The sequence below is a fragment of the Gadus chalcogrammus genome, chromosome 2 (assembly GCF_026213295.1).
Source record: "Gadus chalcogrammus isolate NIFS_2021 chromosome 2, NIFS_Gcha_1.0, whole genome shotgun sequence".
NCBI classification, from domain to species: Eukaryota; Metazoa; Chordata; class Actinopteri; order Gadiformes; family Gadidae; genus Gadus; species Gadus chalcogrammus.
This window is the reverse complement of record NC_079413.1, coordinates 2,086,766-2,106,830: the sequence shown is the minus strand read 5'-3', so window position 1 is coordinate 2,106,830 and position 20,065 is coordinate 2,086,766. Positions and strand designations below refer to the sequence as shown.

Sequence of the window (20,065 nt, the reverse complement as noted above, 5' to 3'; positions counted from 1 at the left end):
CGTGAGGGTGCAATGCACATCAACAGGTCGTAGGTCTATATTGTAACAACGTAATAAAGTCAAGTCAATCAGGTTTAGTAACAGGTTTTGTTAAAGTGAGATTCAAACTTGTTGGGCCACCACATGTACACATAACACATAATAGCCAACATAGCCTAAACTAACATTTTTATTTGATCCACAGACGCCGGCATCAAAAGAGGCTCTCTAGTGGGTCCTCCCTCACCTGTCTGTTCGAGCCACCAATATCAATAACAAGTACATACGTCATTCTGATAAAGCCAAGAAATTCAAACTCACAAGCAGTCAAGTAAGATATTTAATCTCACTGTATACAAATGTCATCCATATGCCAACTGATTGGTAAAACAGTAATCACATGCATAGCTTATTAAGACACAACAGACGGGATAAGGGAAAAAAAAAGTCATTCAGTCAAACTATTTGATATGTAAAAACTATTACTTATAAACTCAACACTAAGAAAAAAATATATACAGGGACAATTGTGAGGCAATAAATCAGATCTGTTCTGTCAAGCACTATTCGCGCAGGCCCAATCTAAACATAATAAAGATATGACAATATCACTGATTATTAAAGTTAGATTTTTGAAACTTTTAAATGATAAAATAGCTGGTTATTCATAACTTTTGACTCTTTTTTTTAAAAAAGGCATGAATTAACTTAACGATACTGTGACACATTGAATTGCGCGCAGTCCACAATCAAAAGCAGTGTCCCCATTTCTCTTTTTGCAAAAAAAAATAACCTGTATATTGTTTTCAAGGCACATGACAATTGAATAAAGAATTTGGGTCCAAATTGTACGGTGTGTGTTCCTGGGCGATGGTGTACTCTATTACGGTAGCGGTGACTCGTCGTACACATCCAGTCCGGGCTCCTCTTCAAACGTCACCTTGCCATCGTCAGCGTCCAGCTGTGACATACACACACATCCCATTACAAACTAAACACCCCAGTAGACACTTTAAGACAAACGGGGCTGAATGCACTCGGACGAGGCAGTGGGGGCAAAAAGCAAAAGCCACATACTACTTAAAGCTCGAGATAATATGCATTTTCTTTCAGTTCTAATGTTAGTGTTAATAAAAGTCAAATTAAATTCCTTTTAAATGGCAGATCTATGGTATGGCAATACATTCTTCAAACCTGAATCCAAAAGATTCAAGAGTTATTCTGGAAATAACACACTGAATAAAACATGATGGGCTCCCGGGAATTATTTTCATGGGCGTCCCCATTTCGGTCGTCACTGGCTCGTCTCTTAAGGCTTCCACCGTTAGTCGGGCGGCCGACTCCCGCCCCCCTGTCCCCCAAAAGTCGCCGGGTCCAATCCCCGGGTATTTGCAGCCGACTTGTCACCTGCCCCCTCTACCCGCTCCTCTATTAGTGCCTTGCATCTCAGCAAGGGAAATCAATTCCCTTCTTGACCAAAGCGCTCTGCTACGAGCTACCCTACTAATTAGGTCTCAGTGAGGTCATAAAAGATCCCAGGGCACTTATCGCAAAGAGTAGGGGTTTCCCCGGTGTCCTGGCTAAAACTGCCCAACCAGGCTCATTCAATCTGGCCCCCTAATCATCCTCTTGTATAATTGGCTGACTCATTAATTCCCTCACTCTCCACCTCAAGCTGGTGTGGGGTGAGCGTTCTGGCGCAGATTGGCTGCCGTGCATCACCCAAGTGGGTGCTACACACTGGTGGTGGTGAGTGAGGTCCCCCCCCACTTCACTGCAAAGCGTCTTTGAGCGTCAAAAAGAGCGCCAATCAATTATTATTAGTATTATCAGCTGTACGGAGTGGTTTTCCCCCTGAGCGATACTTACACACTTCATCTCCAGGGAGGAGAACAGTCGGCCGGTCATTAACATGCGCAGTGGGATGGTCATGATGAGGACGAAGGGGAGCGCCAGGGAGAAGGGGCTCATCTTGACCGCCCACAGGACCCCCAGACATACCAGCTGGATCAGCGTGAACATGTGCATCCGCAGGGGTTTTTACCTGCAGACAAGGGAAGAATAGATACAAGATACAAGATTGTTTATTGTCATATACACAATGGAAACATAGTTTGCACTGGGCAATGAAATTCTTAAGGTTGCAAATTCCCTTCACACAAAATATATATATATATATAATATATACTTAAAATAAGTAGATAAATAAACTAAACTACTAAAAATATATGTTCAAAGAGCAGAATTTAGTTAAACAAAAACAGTTAAATACAAGGTGCTGTTTAGCAATGTTCGCATACAGCAGAAGGCCCTGAAAGACATTGAAATATAGACGTTTTTGAATATATACATTGGATATTGAATGTTATTAGTAGATAAGTACAAAGTGCAAATTAAGCTCACAGTTGAAAATAAATACAGTTCACAGTATTGAATATAGTGCAAACACAGGGTGTCATCAATGTTTGAGAGAGTCTTCAGCAGCCTGATGGCCTGTGGATAAAAACTGTTTTTAAGTCTGGTTGTTCTGGCTTTCATGCTCCTGTAGCGTCTGCCAGATGGTAGCAGTGTGAACAGTGTGTGCTGGGGGTGCTTAGTGTCCTTGGTGATGATGTTGTGTGCCCTCTTTGTAACCCAGGTGTTGTAAATGTCTTGAAGTGATGGGAAGGCTGCTCCACAGATGTATTGTGCGGAATAGGCTTAGAATTCATAAGGAAGTTATCAAAGTGTGTATTTTTTTAAACTGTATATATAAACCACCATACGGGAGAATATGTAATAAGTAAGATAAACAACAATACATTTGGATCAGATTGAGATGGATATAAAAAACAGATGCTTTTTTTGCATATTCATTTGAAAGTATGTGATCAAAGATATGCATTGCACCCTCTTGGTGAATAAACGTATTATAGCTGGTGTTCTTCACCAGTGTGCATGTGTGTGTGCGGGCGAGTGCCTGTGTGTGTATGCGTGTGTACATGACGGGACGTACTTTGGTGGCGTAGGCATCTGCAGGATGGTATTTCTTGGGTACCATCAACAGGAGGATCCGGTCCCACATCTGAATGCCGCTGAGGGAGGTAATACCCATGTAGAGGAAGATACCAAACAGGGCCGTCATGGGAATCATCTTCAGAATAGGCTCCATGTAAATAGACACGCCTGGGGGGGAATACACGGAACACATAAAGGCTCACCGACAGTAGAAGTATGACTTTAAGGTTGCCACAATTACAACTGCAAATACTACCACTCATTTCACAACCAAAACCTCTTATTGCCTCTGCTACAAACCGAGGAGGCCAGGGCAGTAGGGGTTGTGGTACTCACCAACCAACATGGCCACCAGGATCCCACTGACCCTCTGCTCCAGCACCTTCTCGATCTCCGGCTTGGGGCCCTTGGACATGACGGTGAGGGCGTTGGCGTGGGTGACCGAGCGCAACCGTGGCCGCGCTGAGCCAGGGGACCCCGAAGAGGGAGGAGATGCCCCCCATGGTGACAAGGATCAGCAGGTCAAGTGGAACCCAGAACCCTTTACCATCTTACGCTCCGGCTTGCTCACGATGAGGCTGTGGGCGGATCGGAGAGAGAGAGCGAGAGCGAGAGAGAGAGGAGGTCAAAGGTGAGGTGATGAAATGGGAGGGGCACGCTTTTTTGCATGGCTATTTTGGTTCCAATTCAGAAAAAAAAAACATGTGCATTGTTTTGTATTGGACTGAATATTGAATGTATTAGGAATCCTGACATTACACAGAGCAGTTATAGGCTGTTTGCTTTGTTTGTTTGTGCAGATGCAACGATGGTCTACGACAACGCTGTCTGTAAGCCAGACTCTTATGGAGCCACTGGCAAAGCAAAAATGACGAGCCACGCCACAAGCTGGCCGGTGAGCAGGTGGACGTTCCTGTCACTCACGTAGTGATCTGGGACTCAAGGAAGATGAGGATGAAGACCAGCAAAGCCGGGACACAGCAGGCAGGCATCATCCAGATGGGGAATTTCTTGTCGATCCCCATGGGGTTGATGAACCAGCCTCTGGCCGCTGGGTTGGTCACCTGCACACCTTTCGGCACAACCAGTTCTGCAGGATACCGTGGGGTAAGGTTAGGGCTGCTCGATAATGGGAAAAAATCACGATTATTTTGATCAATATTGTTCAAAATATTTTTTTTTTTAGTTTGAAAACATGATGTATTTATTCAGCATGTCTCTCCCCAAAAAACACATTGTAACTGAGAATTTTGCCTTAAAACACAAAATGGTCAAAAAGAATATGTTCAAATCTAAAATAATGAACAGTTGTATGCAGTCGTTTCTATAAAACGTTTAATGAAGAAAAGAAAAATATCTAAAACTTGTTTATATTAGTTTGAAAAAAATTGAAATCGGGATCAAAATTCGATCAATCGCCATCCCTAGGTAGGGTAACGTTAACGTGTGGTATTATGGGTTATGGCTTCAATTTGATACCTTACTATGAGGGCCACATGGTACCTACTGACATATTTGTTTTTATAGTGGAATTCTGAGCAAACTGTCAGTGAACTGATAGGTAGGGAGTGTTTATCTTCAAATACATTTTGGACTGTGTTGGCAACGGTTCTTTACAACCGATTTTACTATTTGGCATACTTTTAAATACACACTAGGAATATACAATATGGATGAACCATGAAGTCATTACTATAATCATAATTATACAATATTCCTGCTGTCTGCACAAGATACATGAGCAGACATTTTGCTTATCTGATGTATTTTTCTGATGCTTACCTGGGTGTAAGCATCATCGATGTTGATGTCAATTGCGATCATCAAGAAAATAGCGATGGGGACACCAAAGTCTCCAATCAAACGACGGATCTAAAAAAATAAAGAGCAAAACAATAAGACAGCATTCTGATTGTGCTGATGACACAGAAGCAGCAGATGTTGAAATCGTATTATATTCACGTTGAAGGTATTGCTATGCGTTTAGAGTGAATGTTACACCATTCCTGATGTTACACCATCAGGTAGGTAGAAGCCGGAAGGCTGTTCTTACCGGGCCTGGGAGGAAGTGGCCGTTCTTGAAAATACGCAGGAAGTAGGCGATGAAGAAGCACCCGAACATAAGGCACATGGACAGCAGAGCAGTGTTGGGGTAGATTGGTGGTGTATGTGTATGTGTACTGTTAGCGGGGGGTTCGAAGTCCACGTGGTGGAAGGGGTTGTCAATGCTGGCGTTCAGCGTGTCGTAGTTCAGGATCAGAGGGTGGGCTTTGAAGATCTGCCATGACCAGAAGAAGAAACTGTGAGCGACTGCATTTGTGAAGCACACAACGAGTCAAAAACCCGTGTTATCATGGCTGCTTGGTAACCGAGGCAATTGGCTAAAGCTTTGGTAGTATGGATGAAGGAGGATGAGGTTGACAAGACCTTGATGAGTTTGCTGAAGGTCTCGTAGATGAAGATGAGGGAGATGAGGATGGAGAAGATCTCCTGGGTGAAGCGGGAGATGTAGCGCACCAGGAAGCTGCCCTCCACGGCCACAATGATGAACACGATGATCACCAGCCACATGCCCACCCAGACGCGGCCCACGATGTATTCGATTTCCATGCTCTTGCAGAACTGGAGTGGAACAAAAACGAGGGAACATATGATGATGATGCATGTTCCTGAGGTTCAGCACCACAGAGATGGACACTCTTTTTCTCAAGAGGTTGTGCCAATTATCAAAGGTTTCCAATGGCCAGAGATTTGGTGAAGGCATTCCTATGCTTGACTGGTATTTAAAACACAACTAACTAACTAACTAGCTGGCTAGTAAATGAACTAGCGAAATATCAAACACTAACTCACAACTTACTTGCTAGCTAATGAACAAACAGCTAATTAACAACTTACATGCTAGTTAATGAACAAACTAGCAATCTAATTAACTAGCGAATGAACAAACTAACTTCTCATTGTACTAAGTTAGCAATTTATTTTTATTTATTTTTTTTATGTTGGGTTTGTCCTTGTGACTACACAGAACAGAATGCATTGCGTTGAGCGATTGGGTTAACGCGTACCGCGAAGAAGGCCTCTTCAAACACCAGCAGTGGTCCGGAGAACCCCACAACCAGCACTGGCTGGGCGGCGATGAGACAGAAGATGATTCCCTGGATGCAGGTGGACACCATCAGCTCTGACACCCCCATCCACTTTTCAGTTTTGTCGGCTGGTGATGGGAAAACGCAAGGGAACACACACACACACACACACACACACACACACACACACACACACACACACACACACACACACACACACACACACACACACACACACACACACACACACACACACACACACACACACACACACGGTAAGTTCAAACTAACAGACTAAACAAACCTACAAACAATATTGTTTGGGCATTGTGGAGAAAGAAATTACAATTTCAAGTTGTTTAAGGCCGAAAGTTGAAAACACATAACGATCAAATACGCCGAGAGTGGCGAGTGGCCATAACATCTTTCTTTGTATTTCACAGCTTTTTAGCTCGTCCAATTTCGTTCGAATTAAAAGAAAATGGAACCCATGGCCATTAATCATGAATCATCGTTCATTAGACACCGATCACCCGGATCCCGTCGCACACGACGGGACACTCACACAGCAGTCCTCCGAAGGTGATGGCCGGGGACAGGGCGGCGAAGTAGATGAAGATGACGGCGGCGAGGACCTGGGGGTTCAGGGCGTCCGTGTAGTCGCTGATGTAATGGCGGTAGCGCCGCTTCAGGTCCCGGACCATGCCCCCGAACGGGTAGCCGGTGCGGGCCAGGGGGTCCTCCCGGGGGGGCTCGGGGGCCTTCTCAACTACACATGGGGACCAGACCAAGGAGACGTCAACCAGACGCATCCAGGAAACGTGGAGCGGACATCGAGGTTGGATGGGTGTTATTAAAGAGCAGGTGGGTCGTTACTAAGGAGCAGGTGGGTCGTTACTAAGGAGCAGGTGGGTCGTTACTAAGGAGCAGGTGGGTCGTTACTAAGGAGCAGGTGGGTCGTTACTAAGGAGCAGGTAGGTCGTTACTAAGGAGGAGGTAGGTCGTTACTAAGGAGCAGGTAGGTCGTTACTAAGGAGGAGGTGGGTCGTTACTAAGGAGCAGGTAGGTCGTTACTAAGGAGGAGGTAGGTCGTTACTAAGGAGCAGGTAGGTCGTTACTAAGGAGCAGGTGGGTCGTTACTAAGGAGCAGGTAGGTCGTTACTAAGGAGCAGGTGGGTCGTTACTAAGGAGCAGGTAGGTCGTTACTAAGGAGGAGGTAGGTCGTTACTAAGGAGCAGGTAGGTCGTTACTAAGGAGGAGGTAGGTCGTTACTAAGGAGCAGGTGGGTCGTTACTAAGGAGCAGGTGGGTCGTTACTAAGGAGCAGGTAGGTCGTTACTAAGGAGCAGGTAGGTCGTTACTAAGGAGCAGGTGGGTCGTTACTAAGGAGCAGGTAGGTCGTTACTAAGGAGCAGGTAGGTCGTTACTAAGGAGCCGACAGGTAGGATGCAGACATTGGGGTTAAAAAAGACCCATCGCCTTGTAGATAAGAGTCAAACGGCCTTTTCGAACTGTGTGGCCATAGGGGGTCAGTGGGTTTATACATGGCCACAATGCAACTCAAATCCTTTAAATATGTACGTCTTCATGCCTTGTTTCATTTGATCACCAGCATGTTTGGAGACCACAGAAAGTGGAATGCATTATTTATGGGAAATGTACAGTGGTTCGAAGTGGCTATTAAAAGAATGTATTGCTTATTGTACCGCACACAATATGAAGTGGGTCGTACACAGTACCTTCACAGAACTGTTTTGGATAACCTGCTGTTAGGAAAGACCCTGGGTGGAACCCTTTAGGAACCCCTGCTTCTAGAGCAATATCCTGGCTGAAAGACTTTAGGAACCCCCGTTTCAAGAAAAATACCCTGGGTGGAACAGTTTTGGACCCCCTGCTTCTAGAAAGATACCCTGGGAGAAGTAGTTTTGGAACCTCTGCTTCCAGAAAACAACCCTGGTTGAAACGGTTTATGAAAATCCCAGAAAATCTGTCGGAATCAGTCTCTTGATCTGAATATCTGATGCATTCAAGATAAAAGAAGACTGTCACAGAGTATTCACGGTTTTCTTGTGTGCACACATATTGACCTAGAGCCCGGTCTCCAAAGGCGATCCTAGTGTCAGCTGGGCGGAGCCTCTCCTGCAGCATCTTCTTCTGGAAGGTGATGATCGGCTCCAGCATCCCCTGGTCCTGTATCTCGGTGGGCGGGATCACGATGCTGGAGTCCATGAAGTCAGCGATGGCATTGGTGAGCTCCTGATCGGTCCTGGCCAGGTACGCCTCCAGGCTGAACACCTAGGAGACCGGCGAAGGGAGAGGAGGTTATAGTGTGTAGTATAACTGCATATTCAGTACTGTACGGTTTATCTGCTTTCCAGACGTGTTGGTGCTATGTTGGGCATTTCACACCCGGAGGTTGGTCATTGTTATTAGTGGTTCCAGGACTCAAGATACAGGGAACCCTATAGTGTTTGTAGATATTTTTGTTTCGGTATTTTTGAATCATTGTTCTCAGTTTCTTGCCTTTAGTCAATTGCCTTCGAGCTGGTTTATGCCAGAGACCCAAAACGTGGCAGGCATGAATTGAACTCTCTCTCTCTCTCTCTCTCTCTCTCCCCCCCTCTCCCTCTCCCTCTCCCTCTCTCACCCAGTCGGCCATCAGGGCGCCCATGGCGCGCCCGCTCTCGTGGTAGTCCAGGCCGCTGTCACTGGGGCCCGCCAGGATGAAGACGAAGCGCACGGGCACCGGGGCCTCCAGGACCGCGTCCATCACCACCGAGTCGGAGAGCCGCACGAAGGCCACCACCGGCTTCTGCAGCACGTCCACCACACCTGCACACACACACACACACACAACAGGAGGCAGACACACACAGACAGGCCACACACACACACACACACACACACACACACATTAGTCTTTGGACATAGAAGTCCACAGAAGTTGGCTTAGGTAAGTGCTTGGGTGTGTGCGCGTGTGTGAGCGTGTATGTGTGTGTTCTTTGCATACCGGAGAGGACGATGGAAGCCTCCATGTTGTCGGACGTGTCTCTCTGTAACAGAGAAGGTTTAAGCGTGAGGTGAGATCAGTATTAAAAGGATGCCAGGTGAGGTTGGGTTACGTTATCATGGTGGGGTACCTTCTTGGGCACGGAGAAGGTGGTCATCTCGATGTCTCCTGAGGGGGGTGCCTCTGCTACGGGCGCAGTTTCTACTTGGCTATGAGGATTTAAAAACAGGAAAGCATGAACGAGAGAAAACTAAACAAACAACAGAAATTATTACACAACATTACCTTAAGCGTCTCTAAGTAAACTGTGTGTAGCCTTTATATTTCTATGTGCTTAAGGGTAAACTAATATTTTACCGAAAGGTTGCCAGCTCCTCCTAGCTGAGTGTTGATGTGTCCCTGAGCAAGACACTTAACCCTAACTGCTCCCGGCGAGCTGGCTGTCGCCTTGCATGGTTGACTCTGCCGTCAGTGTGTCAATGTGTGCATCAACCGATGTAAGTCGCTTTGGATAAAAGCGCTGAATGCCCTAATTGTAATTGTGTGGCGCGTCTACCTCCGCCTCATCAGCAGGGACCTCAGCAGGGACTCTCGGTCGCTGGCCCGGATCTCGTCCTTGTTCAGCAGCTCGTCCACCGCCCTCTCGGCTACGGCAGACAGAGAGCTGGCGTCCAGGTCCAGGATCACCGCGCCTGGGGGTCAGGTGGATACACGTCAACAAATCGATCAGTCTGTCAGATGGACACACCAAGATACACCAATTGTGTGAGGCTATCTTTCTCTGTCTGTCAATCTCGCTCTAGCAATCTATCTTTCCGTCAGTCTTTCCCTCCGTCAGTATCTCTGTCTATCTTCGTGTCAGTCAGTCAGTCAGACTGTCTGTCTTTGTTATGACAGAGTTGGATCCTGGTTCCCCGACATTCCCTCAGTCCAGTGTGAGTCAGTGAGTGAGTGAGTGAGTGAGTGAGTGAGTGAGTGAGTGAGTGAGTGAGTGAGTGAGTGAGTGAGTGAGTGAGTGAGTGAGTGAGTGAGTGAGTGAGTGAGAGACCTGTGCTCATGGTCTTGCGGAGCTGGATCAGGCTCTTGAAGGTCAGGTAGGAGACGTGGGCGGAGCTCCAGACGCCGGTGGCCGGGCTGACGTTCTCCTCGTAGCCAAGCCAGCGGGCCGTCTCCTGCCAGCTGCTGCCCTGAAGCTCGTTCAGCTCCACGTAGGCCTGCGGGGACCAGGGGAGCTGTTAGCCTGCTGGTGGCCTCCCGTAGGCCTGCTCTTAGCCTACTAGGGGCCTACTGCAAGTCCCACCTAATTTTTACACACTGCACCTTTAAGTTGGTGAGCCTGGGATTTGTGGTAGGCAACCACTAGTCTAGTCAACAATGTGAATGAATGGAAAGAAGGACTCTGATAGGTTTACCTGGGCATCTCCTCTGGTTGTGGCGTTGGTGTTCAGGTTGAGGTAGGCTATATGAAAGGGAAAGGAAATAAATTAAGAGAGAAAGATAGAAAGTCGGTAAGGGGAAGGAATGGAAAGGAAGGAAGGAAGGAAGGAAGGAAGGAAGGAAGGGAAGGAAGGAAGGGAAGGAAGGAAGGAAGGAAGGGAGGGAAGGAAGGAAGGAAGGAAGGAAGGAAGGAAGATAGGAAGGAAGGAAGGAAGGAAGGAAGGAAGGAAGGAAGGAAGGGAGGAAGGAAGGAAGGAGATAAGGAAGGAAGGAAGGAAGGAAGGAAGGGAGGAAGGAAGGAAAGAAGGAGATAAGGAAGGAAGGAAGGAAGGAAGGAAGGAAGGAAGGAAGGAAGGAAGGAAGGAAAATTAAAGGAAAGAAGAGTAAAAGAAAGATCACATGTCACGGCTTTGCCGTAGTGGACAGTATTTGGTCAAACATCAGCCCAGTGAGGCCAGTGTTGGGTCCAGCCGTCAGGCCAGGTGGACCAGCCTACCTTCTGAGTCAGGAGAGATGAAGATGTTCTCCATTGGAGACTCCTCCTCCTCCTCCTCCTCGTCCTCCCCGTTCCACCTCCTCTGCTCCAGGGCAAAGCTCCCCCTGGGAGTGGGCAGACATGCAGCCGGTCATTTCTACCCTTCATTTTGAATGGATTCAGGGGTACTGTGCCTCACCCCCCTCTTTAGGTACAAAATGTATCTATATCAATCTTTTTTATTTTGGAGAAGAAATACTATGGAGCCTGGTTAGGCTGGAAAGGCAGTATATTTGCCAAGTTAAGTATTAAAGACAGTGAATGCCTTCGACGGTTTCTTAGAACTATGACACTGACATGTGCTATTCCTTCGTATCGCCAATAGAGGGCAGAGTTTCACCAGGAAGGCGTTAGGATGGACGATTTGCTGCTGCTGGACAACGCTGAACTTCAAACTACGTGAGCGGGACAGGCGTTGGATGGGGTGCGTTTTCATTGGCTCATTTGATTCCTCAGAGGGCCCCAATTGGAACAAATACCCGTTATTTTTTATCGTCAAAATGAAATAAAAATATAGAATAAACTCACAGTCTCAGTGGAGAGGGAAAGGCTGTATCATTATCTTCGTAGGACATATCAGTACCCTGGATGAATGAGAATCAGGGGACATTTTTATTGAAAACAGTAGGACAGGAATGGCTTTAATGAGATCGACATTGGGGAGAAACGAATGTCAGAGACAAAACATTTTTTTTCTTTAATTGTATATATATATATATATATATATATACACATATACAATTATATGAGTAAGCAATTTAAAAGTATTAATTTGTATAATTTAGTAAGTATTTGCTTTAGATAATTAGAAAGCTTTTCTGTATGTTTCAAAGGGACAAGGTAAGTAGTAAAGCCCACCTCTCCATAAGTAAGATTGCTCTCCATCGCTGTCTTTCAGATCGGCTCTCCACCTATTACTGAAAAAAGTAAAGAATTATTGGGACAAGAATTTTATTACGACTAACAATTGTACCGTTAATGTCGAGTCGAAGTTATCCACGGTAACTACCTAAAATTATGTTATATTACCTCTTCAACGTTGAATCTGGTGTTCTATGAATACACGTTTGTGTGAGTGGAAATTATAAGTTTATAGAATACAGCCATTGACACAAGAAATTACTAATTGATTTTGATTTCTAAGTCTATTTCAGATCCCTCTCTCGTGTCCATGTATTTTTGAACCAATACTGACAGAGATAATGAATCAGCCGTTGGCATGTGTGGTCTACAGTTGAGCTCAAGTACAGGCCTTACAAGTGGTTATCTTGGGGGCTACACCCTTGTTAAGACACTCCGCGCTCTTCAAATCTACCAATCTACAACTCCTACACAAGCACTTGAGTCTTAATAGCCCCCTAAGAATAAACGACAAAAGAACAGCAGGGAATGGTCCACTTTGACGTTGATCACATGTTTGTTACATGCATTTATATCGAAATCAATATTGAATAAAAATGTCAAAAAATATTTTACTTGAAAGTGTGGAAATATACAACTATTACAGGCCCTTACTGCCTAGTACCTATCAGTGGAGTTCTTCATGACTGCAATAAGAAGCTGGGTGCATTACAGCATATGTGTTACTGGAATAGTTTACCACAATGCTGGAAAGTTAAACATAAATCCAATACATATTTCTTTCGATAGAACCATTGTTTTTTAAATAAAGAAATTGACTTGATCAACTCAAACCCAAGAGAGAAACAAGAATGTTTTTCTGACATTCAAACTGCACTCCTTAACCTCAGCCCACACACATGCAACCCCACTTTCCCCTTGTTACGGTGTACCCACTATTCACACAAATGTCCCCCATCTACCTATTCCCACCTCCGCCTTCCGCCCCTCCCTCCAGCCCCGTCCCGTAGGGTCCGAGGCCGCCCCACCCTCACCTGGTCGCAGGTAATCAGGCACAGCTTACCGGGTCGTCCACCGTGCTCCAAGCGCCAACACACACCGCTAGCGAGTGATCCGGGGTCCTGATCGATGCACTACCCAGCCAAAACCACTGCAAGGGGGGGAGGGGGGGAGGGGAACACCCACACCCTACTACGCGAGCACAGGTCAGGGGGACCCACCCTGAAGAGCTGTGGGTTGCCTAGCGACGCAGGAGGGTGGGCGAGATAAGGAGCCCAGTGTGACACCCAGGGCCGCCCTATCGGCCGGGGGCACCTTGAGGCCGGGGTATTCCCCCATACACCCTGCGGATCCTGGGGGGCCAGGGGCCTGGAGAGGGGCAGAAGAACCAACCTTGGACGAGGGGGTATCTGGACCGAGAGTGTCATCTTGTTTACGTGTCGGGGATTCCCCTCGTGATGGGGAGATGGGGGGGGCGGGGGGGGATGTCCCTTGACCAAGTTAAGAAAGTGTTGATGGTGACATAAAGTTTTTTGTTTTTTTTCTTCCGTTTACGAGCTCATCGGTGCTGGCCTGCCTCTTCTGCAAGTGACATCATAGACTGTGTTGTTGGAGATTCTCTTCAAGGCTAAACCGATGGCTCTGGTGCAAAACCACACTTTATTTATCACTAGGGGACTGTAGTTGACATTCTTGAGAGTGAGACGGGTTCGAGTTTGTCGGTTTCACTCGATTTATTTGGCCCACTTCAGCCCTCTAAGGACATGTAACCCTTAGCAAGGTGCAACAACGCTGTTTCAACGGGACAATGGTGGCATAGAGGATCATAACTGGACCGGAGTTATCGCGTCCAACAACAGACTCTTTCCAGGGTTACCATACCTGAAACGATCCCCAGTGTCCCGAACCTCGAGGGCGTCTCCCTCCCCCTTCCTCCTGGCGACCAGAGGCCTGGGTTGCTGCCTTGACTGGCGGAGGCGTCGCTGGACATGGCAGCGGTGGCAGTGCTGTCTGGACGGGCTGGGTTGAGGTTGAGGTTCAGCTGGGCTGCGCTTGGAGCACCTCAGAGGGCCAATAATAGGCCCACCCTCTCCAGGGGAGATAAGTCCCTTTCCCCATCTCCGTTCTGGAGCATTGGGGTTTTGGGTGGCGGTGCTGGCTGGCAGAGGTGGGCTGGTCCCTGGGAGGCTGCGGGATGGTTCCTGGGGCTGTGGGCTGGTGCCTGGGCCCTCCCCCGTACACCGCTAGGCTCCGCCGCACTGTGGTGGAAAAATAATAAAAAATAAATAAAGAAACATAGGACTTTATTGGGCTTCTCCAGACCAAGGACGCAGGATGGTGATGTTAAAAAAGGTTTATCGTAGAGGTTCGTGTTCAACCTACCAAGATTTGACCCCCCCCCCTTTTCCCGGGAACGCCACTGCCTCCCTGTAGTAGCTTGTATTTGAATCAAGACAATGCTACTGGCCTGCTGGTCTACTTGCCAACAAGGTGGTCAATGGAACTGCCCTTGCCTACCGCCAAGCGTTAGTCAAACCACACACACCAGCTCGAGCACTCCGCTCAACTACCTCAGCTGGACGCCTGGTACCGCCGTCGCTAAGAATTAGCAAAGGTCGCACAACAAAGTCACAACCCCGGTTGAACGAGCTCCCTGTTCACCTGGACCCTGCATAGCTTCCCCCCCCCCCCCCCCCCCCCATCCACCTCTTACTACACACTTATTGCATGTTTGTACGTCCTGGCACTTAATGTACCCACTTATTGTATGTTGTACAGCCTTGCACTTAAAAGCAGCGCTTAGCATCATGCATCATCTCATCCTAGCTATCTTTGTTGTAGATAGGGAATGGGATAACCTGGCGATTGTTAGTGCTTGGCCCTTGGTTCTAAGAACATCCTTACTTTGTCGGCAGCGCTGTATTGTTGTTTCTCAGTTGCACATTGATTACTCAAACACAGGTTACTCAGAACAGGTGTGCAGACACACCCAGCCCCAGAGCCCAATCAGTCCGACTAGGGCCAGGTGAGGCTGCTTGAACCAGCCATCGTCTATACACATTCCACACCTGTTTTCTAACCCTTATGCTGATGCCAAAAGAGACCAGAGCCAGCTAGGTGGCAGTATTGCCTCCATGCTTATCGCACAATTTGAGTCCACAAGGCACCCTGGTGTATCTTCTTTGATGGGAAGATCATCTAATTATCTATGCAAATGGCAAAAAAATACTCATACTGCCATTTCACCAACCAGGTGGAGAAAAGATGCCCTCATTTAAACATAAGTACAAAGTAATCTCAGTGACGTGAACTTCGTGGACCTCCGATAGAATGTTGCCATGCCACCAGTGTGTGCATACCGTACGTATGAAGTACTTGTGTGACAGAGTGTGTTGTCCCCACAGACTGTGTGCGTGCCCATGGGACATGGTTGCGTTATCGGGTTGAAAGCTATCTGCTGTGTCCATGTGTCGCTGGACTGAACAGTGTGACTATTATCTTACGGCACATTGTACACAGACACTCCCAATGGTAATACAGGGCTGCTGCACTATTAATTGTCCATACCTTCAGTCTTTAAAAAAATGCATTTTAGGTACAATATAATGAGACAATGGCTTGTTTTTCATTTTATTTCATTCAAGGATTAGATTGTATTATAATGGCGAGGTCTACAAACATTTGGTCACACTTTTGAATGGGAATTTAGTATTACTAAGCCTTCTACTGTACTTCTACCAATATTAATAATAATGATGTCAAGGGTAGACTCTTTTTTCAGAACTAAAGGCTCAACATTTCTGAAATCATACTAAGACGGTAACACTGTTGTACACTGTTGCTGGATATAATTCTGAATATTATTATTATTTTAATCAAATCTATTAGCGCCCATATTTTCCAGAAGATTTCAGGAACCAGCATCGAGGATTGACAAAGAAACTGGATAATTTAACAATACACATATATGTGGGCTAATCACCCTATATATTAAGATGCAAAGGTCTACTTATACATTTACAGTGGAAAAAATATTTAATTGTTATTAATTACTGATGAATTGGGTAGAAAAAACCTGAAATGAATGTTCCAGAAACAGATGTTTGGTCTAACTTATGCTAACGTTAGCCGAACATTTCGGTAACAATGAAACATAACGAAAAAAACTAAAACAAACTCAAATGGTGGAGTAAAGGAACCTTCTCCGACAGGTGTTTACATGTGTTCACGCCCCCAGCCGAGGCACGGGGTTCAATTACCTGTACCAAGCCTGAACAAGGCGGCATAAACAGCTCCCGCATGGCTTCAACGGTCACCGCAGACCGCAGATCACATGGCATTGCAATGCTCGCTCAAGTGCTTCTATAAGCGCTAGATAAGCTTTTATCAGCGGCGGAGCAAGCCGTTTAGTGACAACTATCACGCGTACCCAGAACCTCGACGTGAACGCCTACCTCGGCCCGGGAGCCATGCAGCCCGCCGCTGCCACGCCCCCCCCCCCGGAAGCCTCCCATAAAGAAAATAGTTACGCTGATAGCCTAGCAAAAACTACCTACACAAAGTAGAGTAGGCTACAATTAAAACCAAAACAGCAAACATAAAAAGATAAGCGAAACTGAAAACAAAAGTATATTTGTTTGCCAGTCAACCCTAGAAATAAAATGGCAGTAGGCCTAATCAATAAAACTGAGTTAAAAAATTAGGCTAACAGTGGGAGGTGGGGGCTGTCGTGAATATCCTGAGGAGCGTGCCGTTTGAAGGAGAAAACTGTCCCTCTGCATTGTAATTATTCCTTTGAGAATGCTTTTTTTTGTTGTTGCGAGAATGGAAGTGATCGTTTTTTTTATCAAACACATTTTATAAAAATAAATTCACAAAGTAAATTAATAAAATGTGAGGGTAGACCTATGTCCGCGGATAGGCACCGATGCTGCAATCAAAAGACAATACCATATGCCTACTATTTACTGTTACCGATGGCTTTCGTAGGCTATGTAAGAGAGAGAAATGTCTGTTACTGTCCCATGGTGATGGGTTAAACACATGTGTTATGTAACACATGTTCTAACAAAGTGAACGATCGATCAGTAATATGGTGTAAACCACCAGGTGCGATGTTGATTATCCATTACGAGCCATTTCAAGTTCTACCCTCTATGATATCAAACATGGGAGTGTCCACCCGGATGTATGATAGCTAGATCCAGACACCAGCCTATACGCAGTAGACTGAACTGAACCAGTGGGTCGGCTGATATATCCATCACACATCTGGGTGGACACGCCCATGTTTGACGTCACTGGAGGGTAGATCATGATGAACGGGCTAATCGGCCTCCCACCTGGTGGTGAAACAGGGGAACTTCGAAAAAAAATCCAGCTTCTACAGCAGAAAATAAATATTGAAATAGTAATAGTTAAAACAATGTATATGGTGTTACTGGTATATTTATGTAACACAATATATGTATATTATATATACATAAAATATATATGATATATGCATATTATGAGTTACATATTACACAACACATAGTATTATAGCCTACTATGTATATTTTCCAATACATACAACATACTACGTCGATCACATACAAATCACACAGTGATGAGTGTGAGTAGGCAGATATATTTTAGTCATTTTTAAAGAAAATTAAACATTGGGTCAGAGCGCGGTTTGAAAACCACTACTTTGTTTTTTAGAGGGTGGAGCTGCGTCCCCTAGTGTTACCAACACCACAATACACGTATCTATCTGACGCTTTCGTCCAAAGCGAAGTGCATACAACAATGAAGACATGGCCTCAAAAGATAAAGAATCATTCGGGTACATACAATTAAGCAAAATACTTTAAGTAAATATAGAAACGGGAGATAGAGATGTTGTAGAGAATATTTTAGATATAGAAAAGCCCGTATACTTGTTGACACAAGCAGGCTTTCTTATCTACCATACCTGTTATCTAATAAAGCAAATAAAAAAAAGTTGTATTTGCATTGCAAATGTATTTCAATAAAAATGTGTCGCCAACACATCATACTCCTTTCTCTGCTACTTCTAACGAATGCTTTACTGCTACAATTCTTAAGAATGAAAACAGTTTTTTTTTCCCAAAGGTTCTCTCTTAACAGCTACCCTATTATACATTTTAAATCCCCCTTAAAGTAAAGCAAGCATACATTTGAGAACAGACAGATAAGGGATAAAGTTATAGAAAAAGTGCTCAATGACCCATGGCAGGTAAAGTTGTACCCTAAAGAAATATTACTCATGAGAATTTCTCTTAATTTCTTGAAGTCAGACTAAATTAATTGTGAAAAATTCAGAAACATTCCATAGATATATTGTAAAAATTGTATTTTATGAAATGATATATAAACTGCACGTTAATACGAGTCACTTGTAATAAAACACGCAAGCAAATACCATTTCTCACGCAATGCCTACAAAATGCAGAGTCATGTTGAGACGACACTCTCGGGAGAGGAACGCCACCTGGGACTCAAACCAGTCGGGGTGGTTATGACTTATGAGCATCAAACAATATCGAAATGGCCGCTTATTACGCCCACATCAAATCCATTACCTGGTTGGTCAAAGGTTAGTTCAGTGGGAATTTTGACTGGCTTACTCAGAGATAGCAGACTTTATAGTGCAAGCTGAATCCATTTGAGTCAACCTTAAGGGAGATATATTACACAAAACAATGACTTCCAAATTCTTAATTTTATTTTACAGACAGATGTTACAAAGTTGAGGTTTACATTGAATTGGTCTGTGTAGAGAAAAAAAACAGAGGGTGGTTTAAATAACAGATGAAAAAAAGTGCAGTTTCTTATAACAACTGTTTTACAGTTTCAAGTTGAAAAACTAAGCAGTGAATTCCTACCCAATGGATACTGAGAAGCAACCGCAGACATGTAAACACGGTTGCATCTTTTCATAATGAACCAGTTATTTTGGAAAACCGAACAAAACCTAAACAAATATGTGTTGCATGCTTTGGCCACCAATTACTCTGCATTGACCCATTCCCTCTGCGTTCCCCAATACACAAAAAAAAAATAAGAGACTCGGGTCTACCTTACATTAATTAATGTAAACGCTAATAATAAAAAAAAATGACAGGCAGTTGGTATCGCCAGGCAATGAGGCTTGTATGAAAGCAAAAACAGACTCCCTCCATCCCCCATGACAACGCCCTCTCCCCCGCCCCGAATCCCCACGGGAAGCAACTAGGACTGCAAACATCATACCATACCCTTCAACCGGTTGGGATATGGTAGTCATGGATGTCCTGCGCAACACGTTAGAAGAAACAGAGGGGTGAGAGACACACTGTGGGGCCCCCCTATAGCGATCGCACCTTGAATTAAACCGTGGCTCTGATGATCTCAGTGCATGGGCAGCATGCCAGAGCGCGCGTGTGTTGGGTCCTCCCGTCAGACAGGTTTGAGATCGAGTTTGACCCGGAGGGAGACCGGATTGGCCACCGGGGAGTGGATCACAGCGAGGCCGTATGAGGAAAGGATGTTCAGAGGCTGCCCGGTTTACATGATGACACACGGGGCTCGGCTCTTGGTGAGCTTCGCCACCGGTTTGCCGTCCTGGGCTTTCTGGATCGCATCCATGACCTACATGGGGCGAAGGAATGCTCAGATCAGATCTCGGCTGGGAGTTTTGAAAGTATTTGCATGCCTCTACGAGGAGGAAATTATAAAGAAAGACTCACTTCATTCTCGATGGGGAAGCCTTTCAGCTCGAGTTTGGAGAAGACCAGCTGTCCGTTGATCTCTATCTCGAAACTACCTGTTGACGGACAAACAGAAACAAAAGAGAAAAGTAAATTGTATTTGGGGTCACACATCCACTCCTTACCTGGCAAGGTGAGGAGTTTGATGTGCATTCCTTGATATCACATCTTTTCACATCAATCATATTTTTGAATATACATTAATAATACATAATAACATCAAAGTGGTCTACTTACTGGACCGGCCCACAAACCCAGACACATCCGCTTCAGGGAACTCCGCTAGGACTACTTTCCGGAGCTCCTGATAGCGGGGTCCGTACCCTCATCCGCCACTGAAGCAAGAGGAAGAAGATAAACGAATCAATCACTGCAATTAATGACCCATGAATCCAAGGGTCACG

The 20,065-nt window shown here is 45.5% G+C and overlaps 2 protein-coding genes across 2 annotated transcripts in view; both read right to left on the bottom strand.

Annotated features, from left to right (window-relative positions):
• Positions 1-851: 851 nt before the first annotated feature.
• On the bottom strand, positions 852-13,058 carry LOC130406368 (band 3 anion exchange protein-like). The gene is given in 23 exon segments (XM_056611906.1): positions 852-940; positions 1,849-2,023; positions 2,961-3,144; positions 3,313-3,424; positions 3,426-3,502; positions 3,505-3,554; positions 3,901-4,066; positions 4,755-4,848; positions 5,030-5,254; positions 5,404-5,598; positions 6,045-6,193; positions 6,631-6,834; positions 8,152-8,359; positions 8,712-8,896; positions 9,075-9,117; positions 9,205-9,283; positions 9,631-9,766; positions 10,123-10,288; positions 10,487-10,533; positions 11,008-11,111; positions 11,575-11,630; positions 11,905-11,963; positions 12,971-13,058. Coding segments are annotated over 22 exon segments (2,760 nt in total). The 5' UTR covers positions 11,932-11,963; positions 12,971-13,058; the 3' UTR covers positions 852-862.
• Positions 13,059-18,321: 5,263 nt separating this feature from the next.
• LOC130406359 (migration and invasion enhancer 1-like) overlaps positions 18,322-20,065 on the bottom strand; it is a 1,993-nt gene continuing 249 nt past the window's right edge. Inside the window, exons 2-4 of the mRNA XM_056611893.1 lie at positions 19,899-19,996; positions 19,641-19,717; positions 18,322-19,542 (exon numbers count right to left, since the gene is read on the bottom strand). Of these exons, the coding sequence (XP_056467868.1) occupies positions 19,459-19,542; positions 19,641-19,717; positions 19,899-19,996 (259 nt within the window). The 3' untranslated portion in view covers positions 18,322-19,458. The remainder of the gene's footprint in view (positions 19,543-19,640; positions 19,718-19,898; positions 19,997-20,065) is intronic.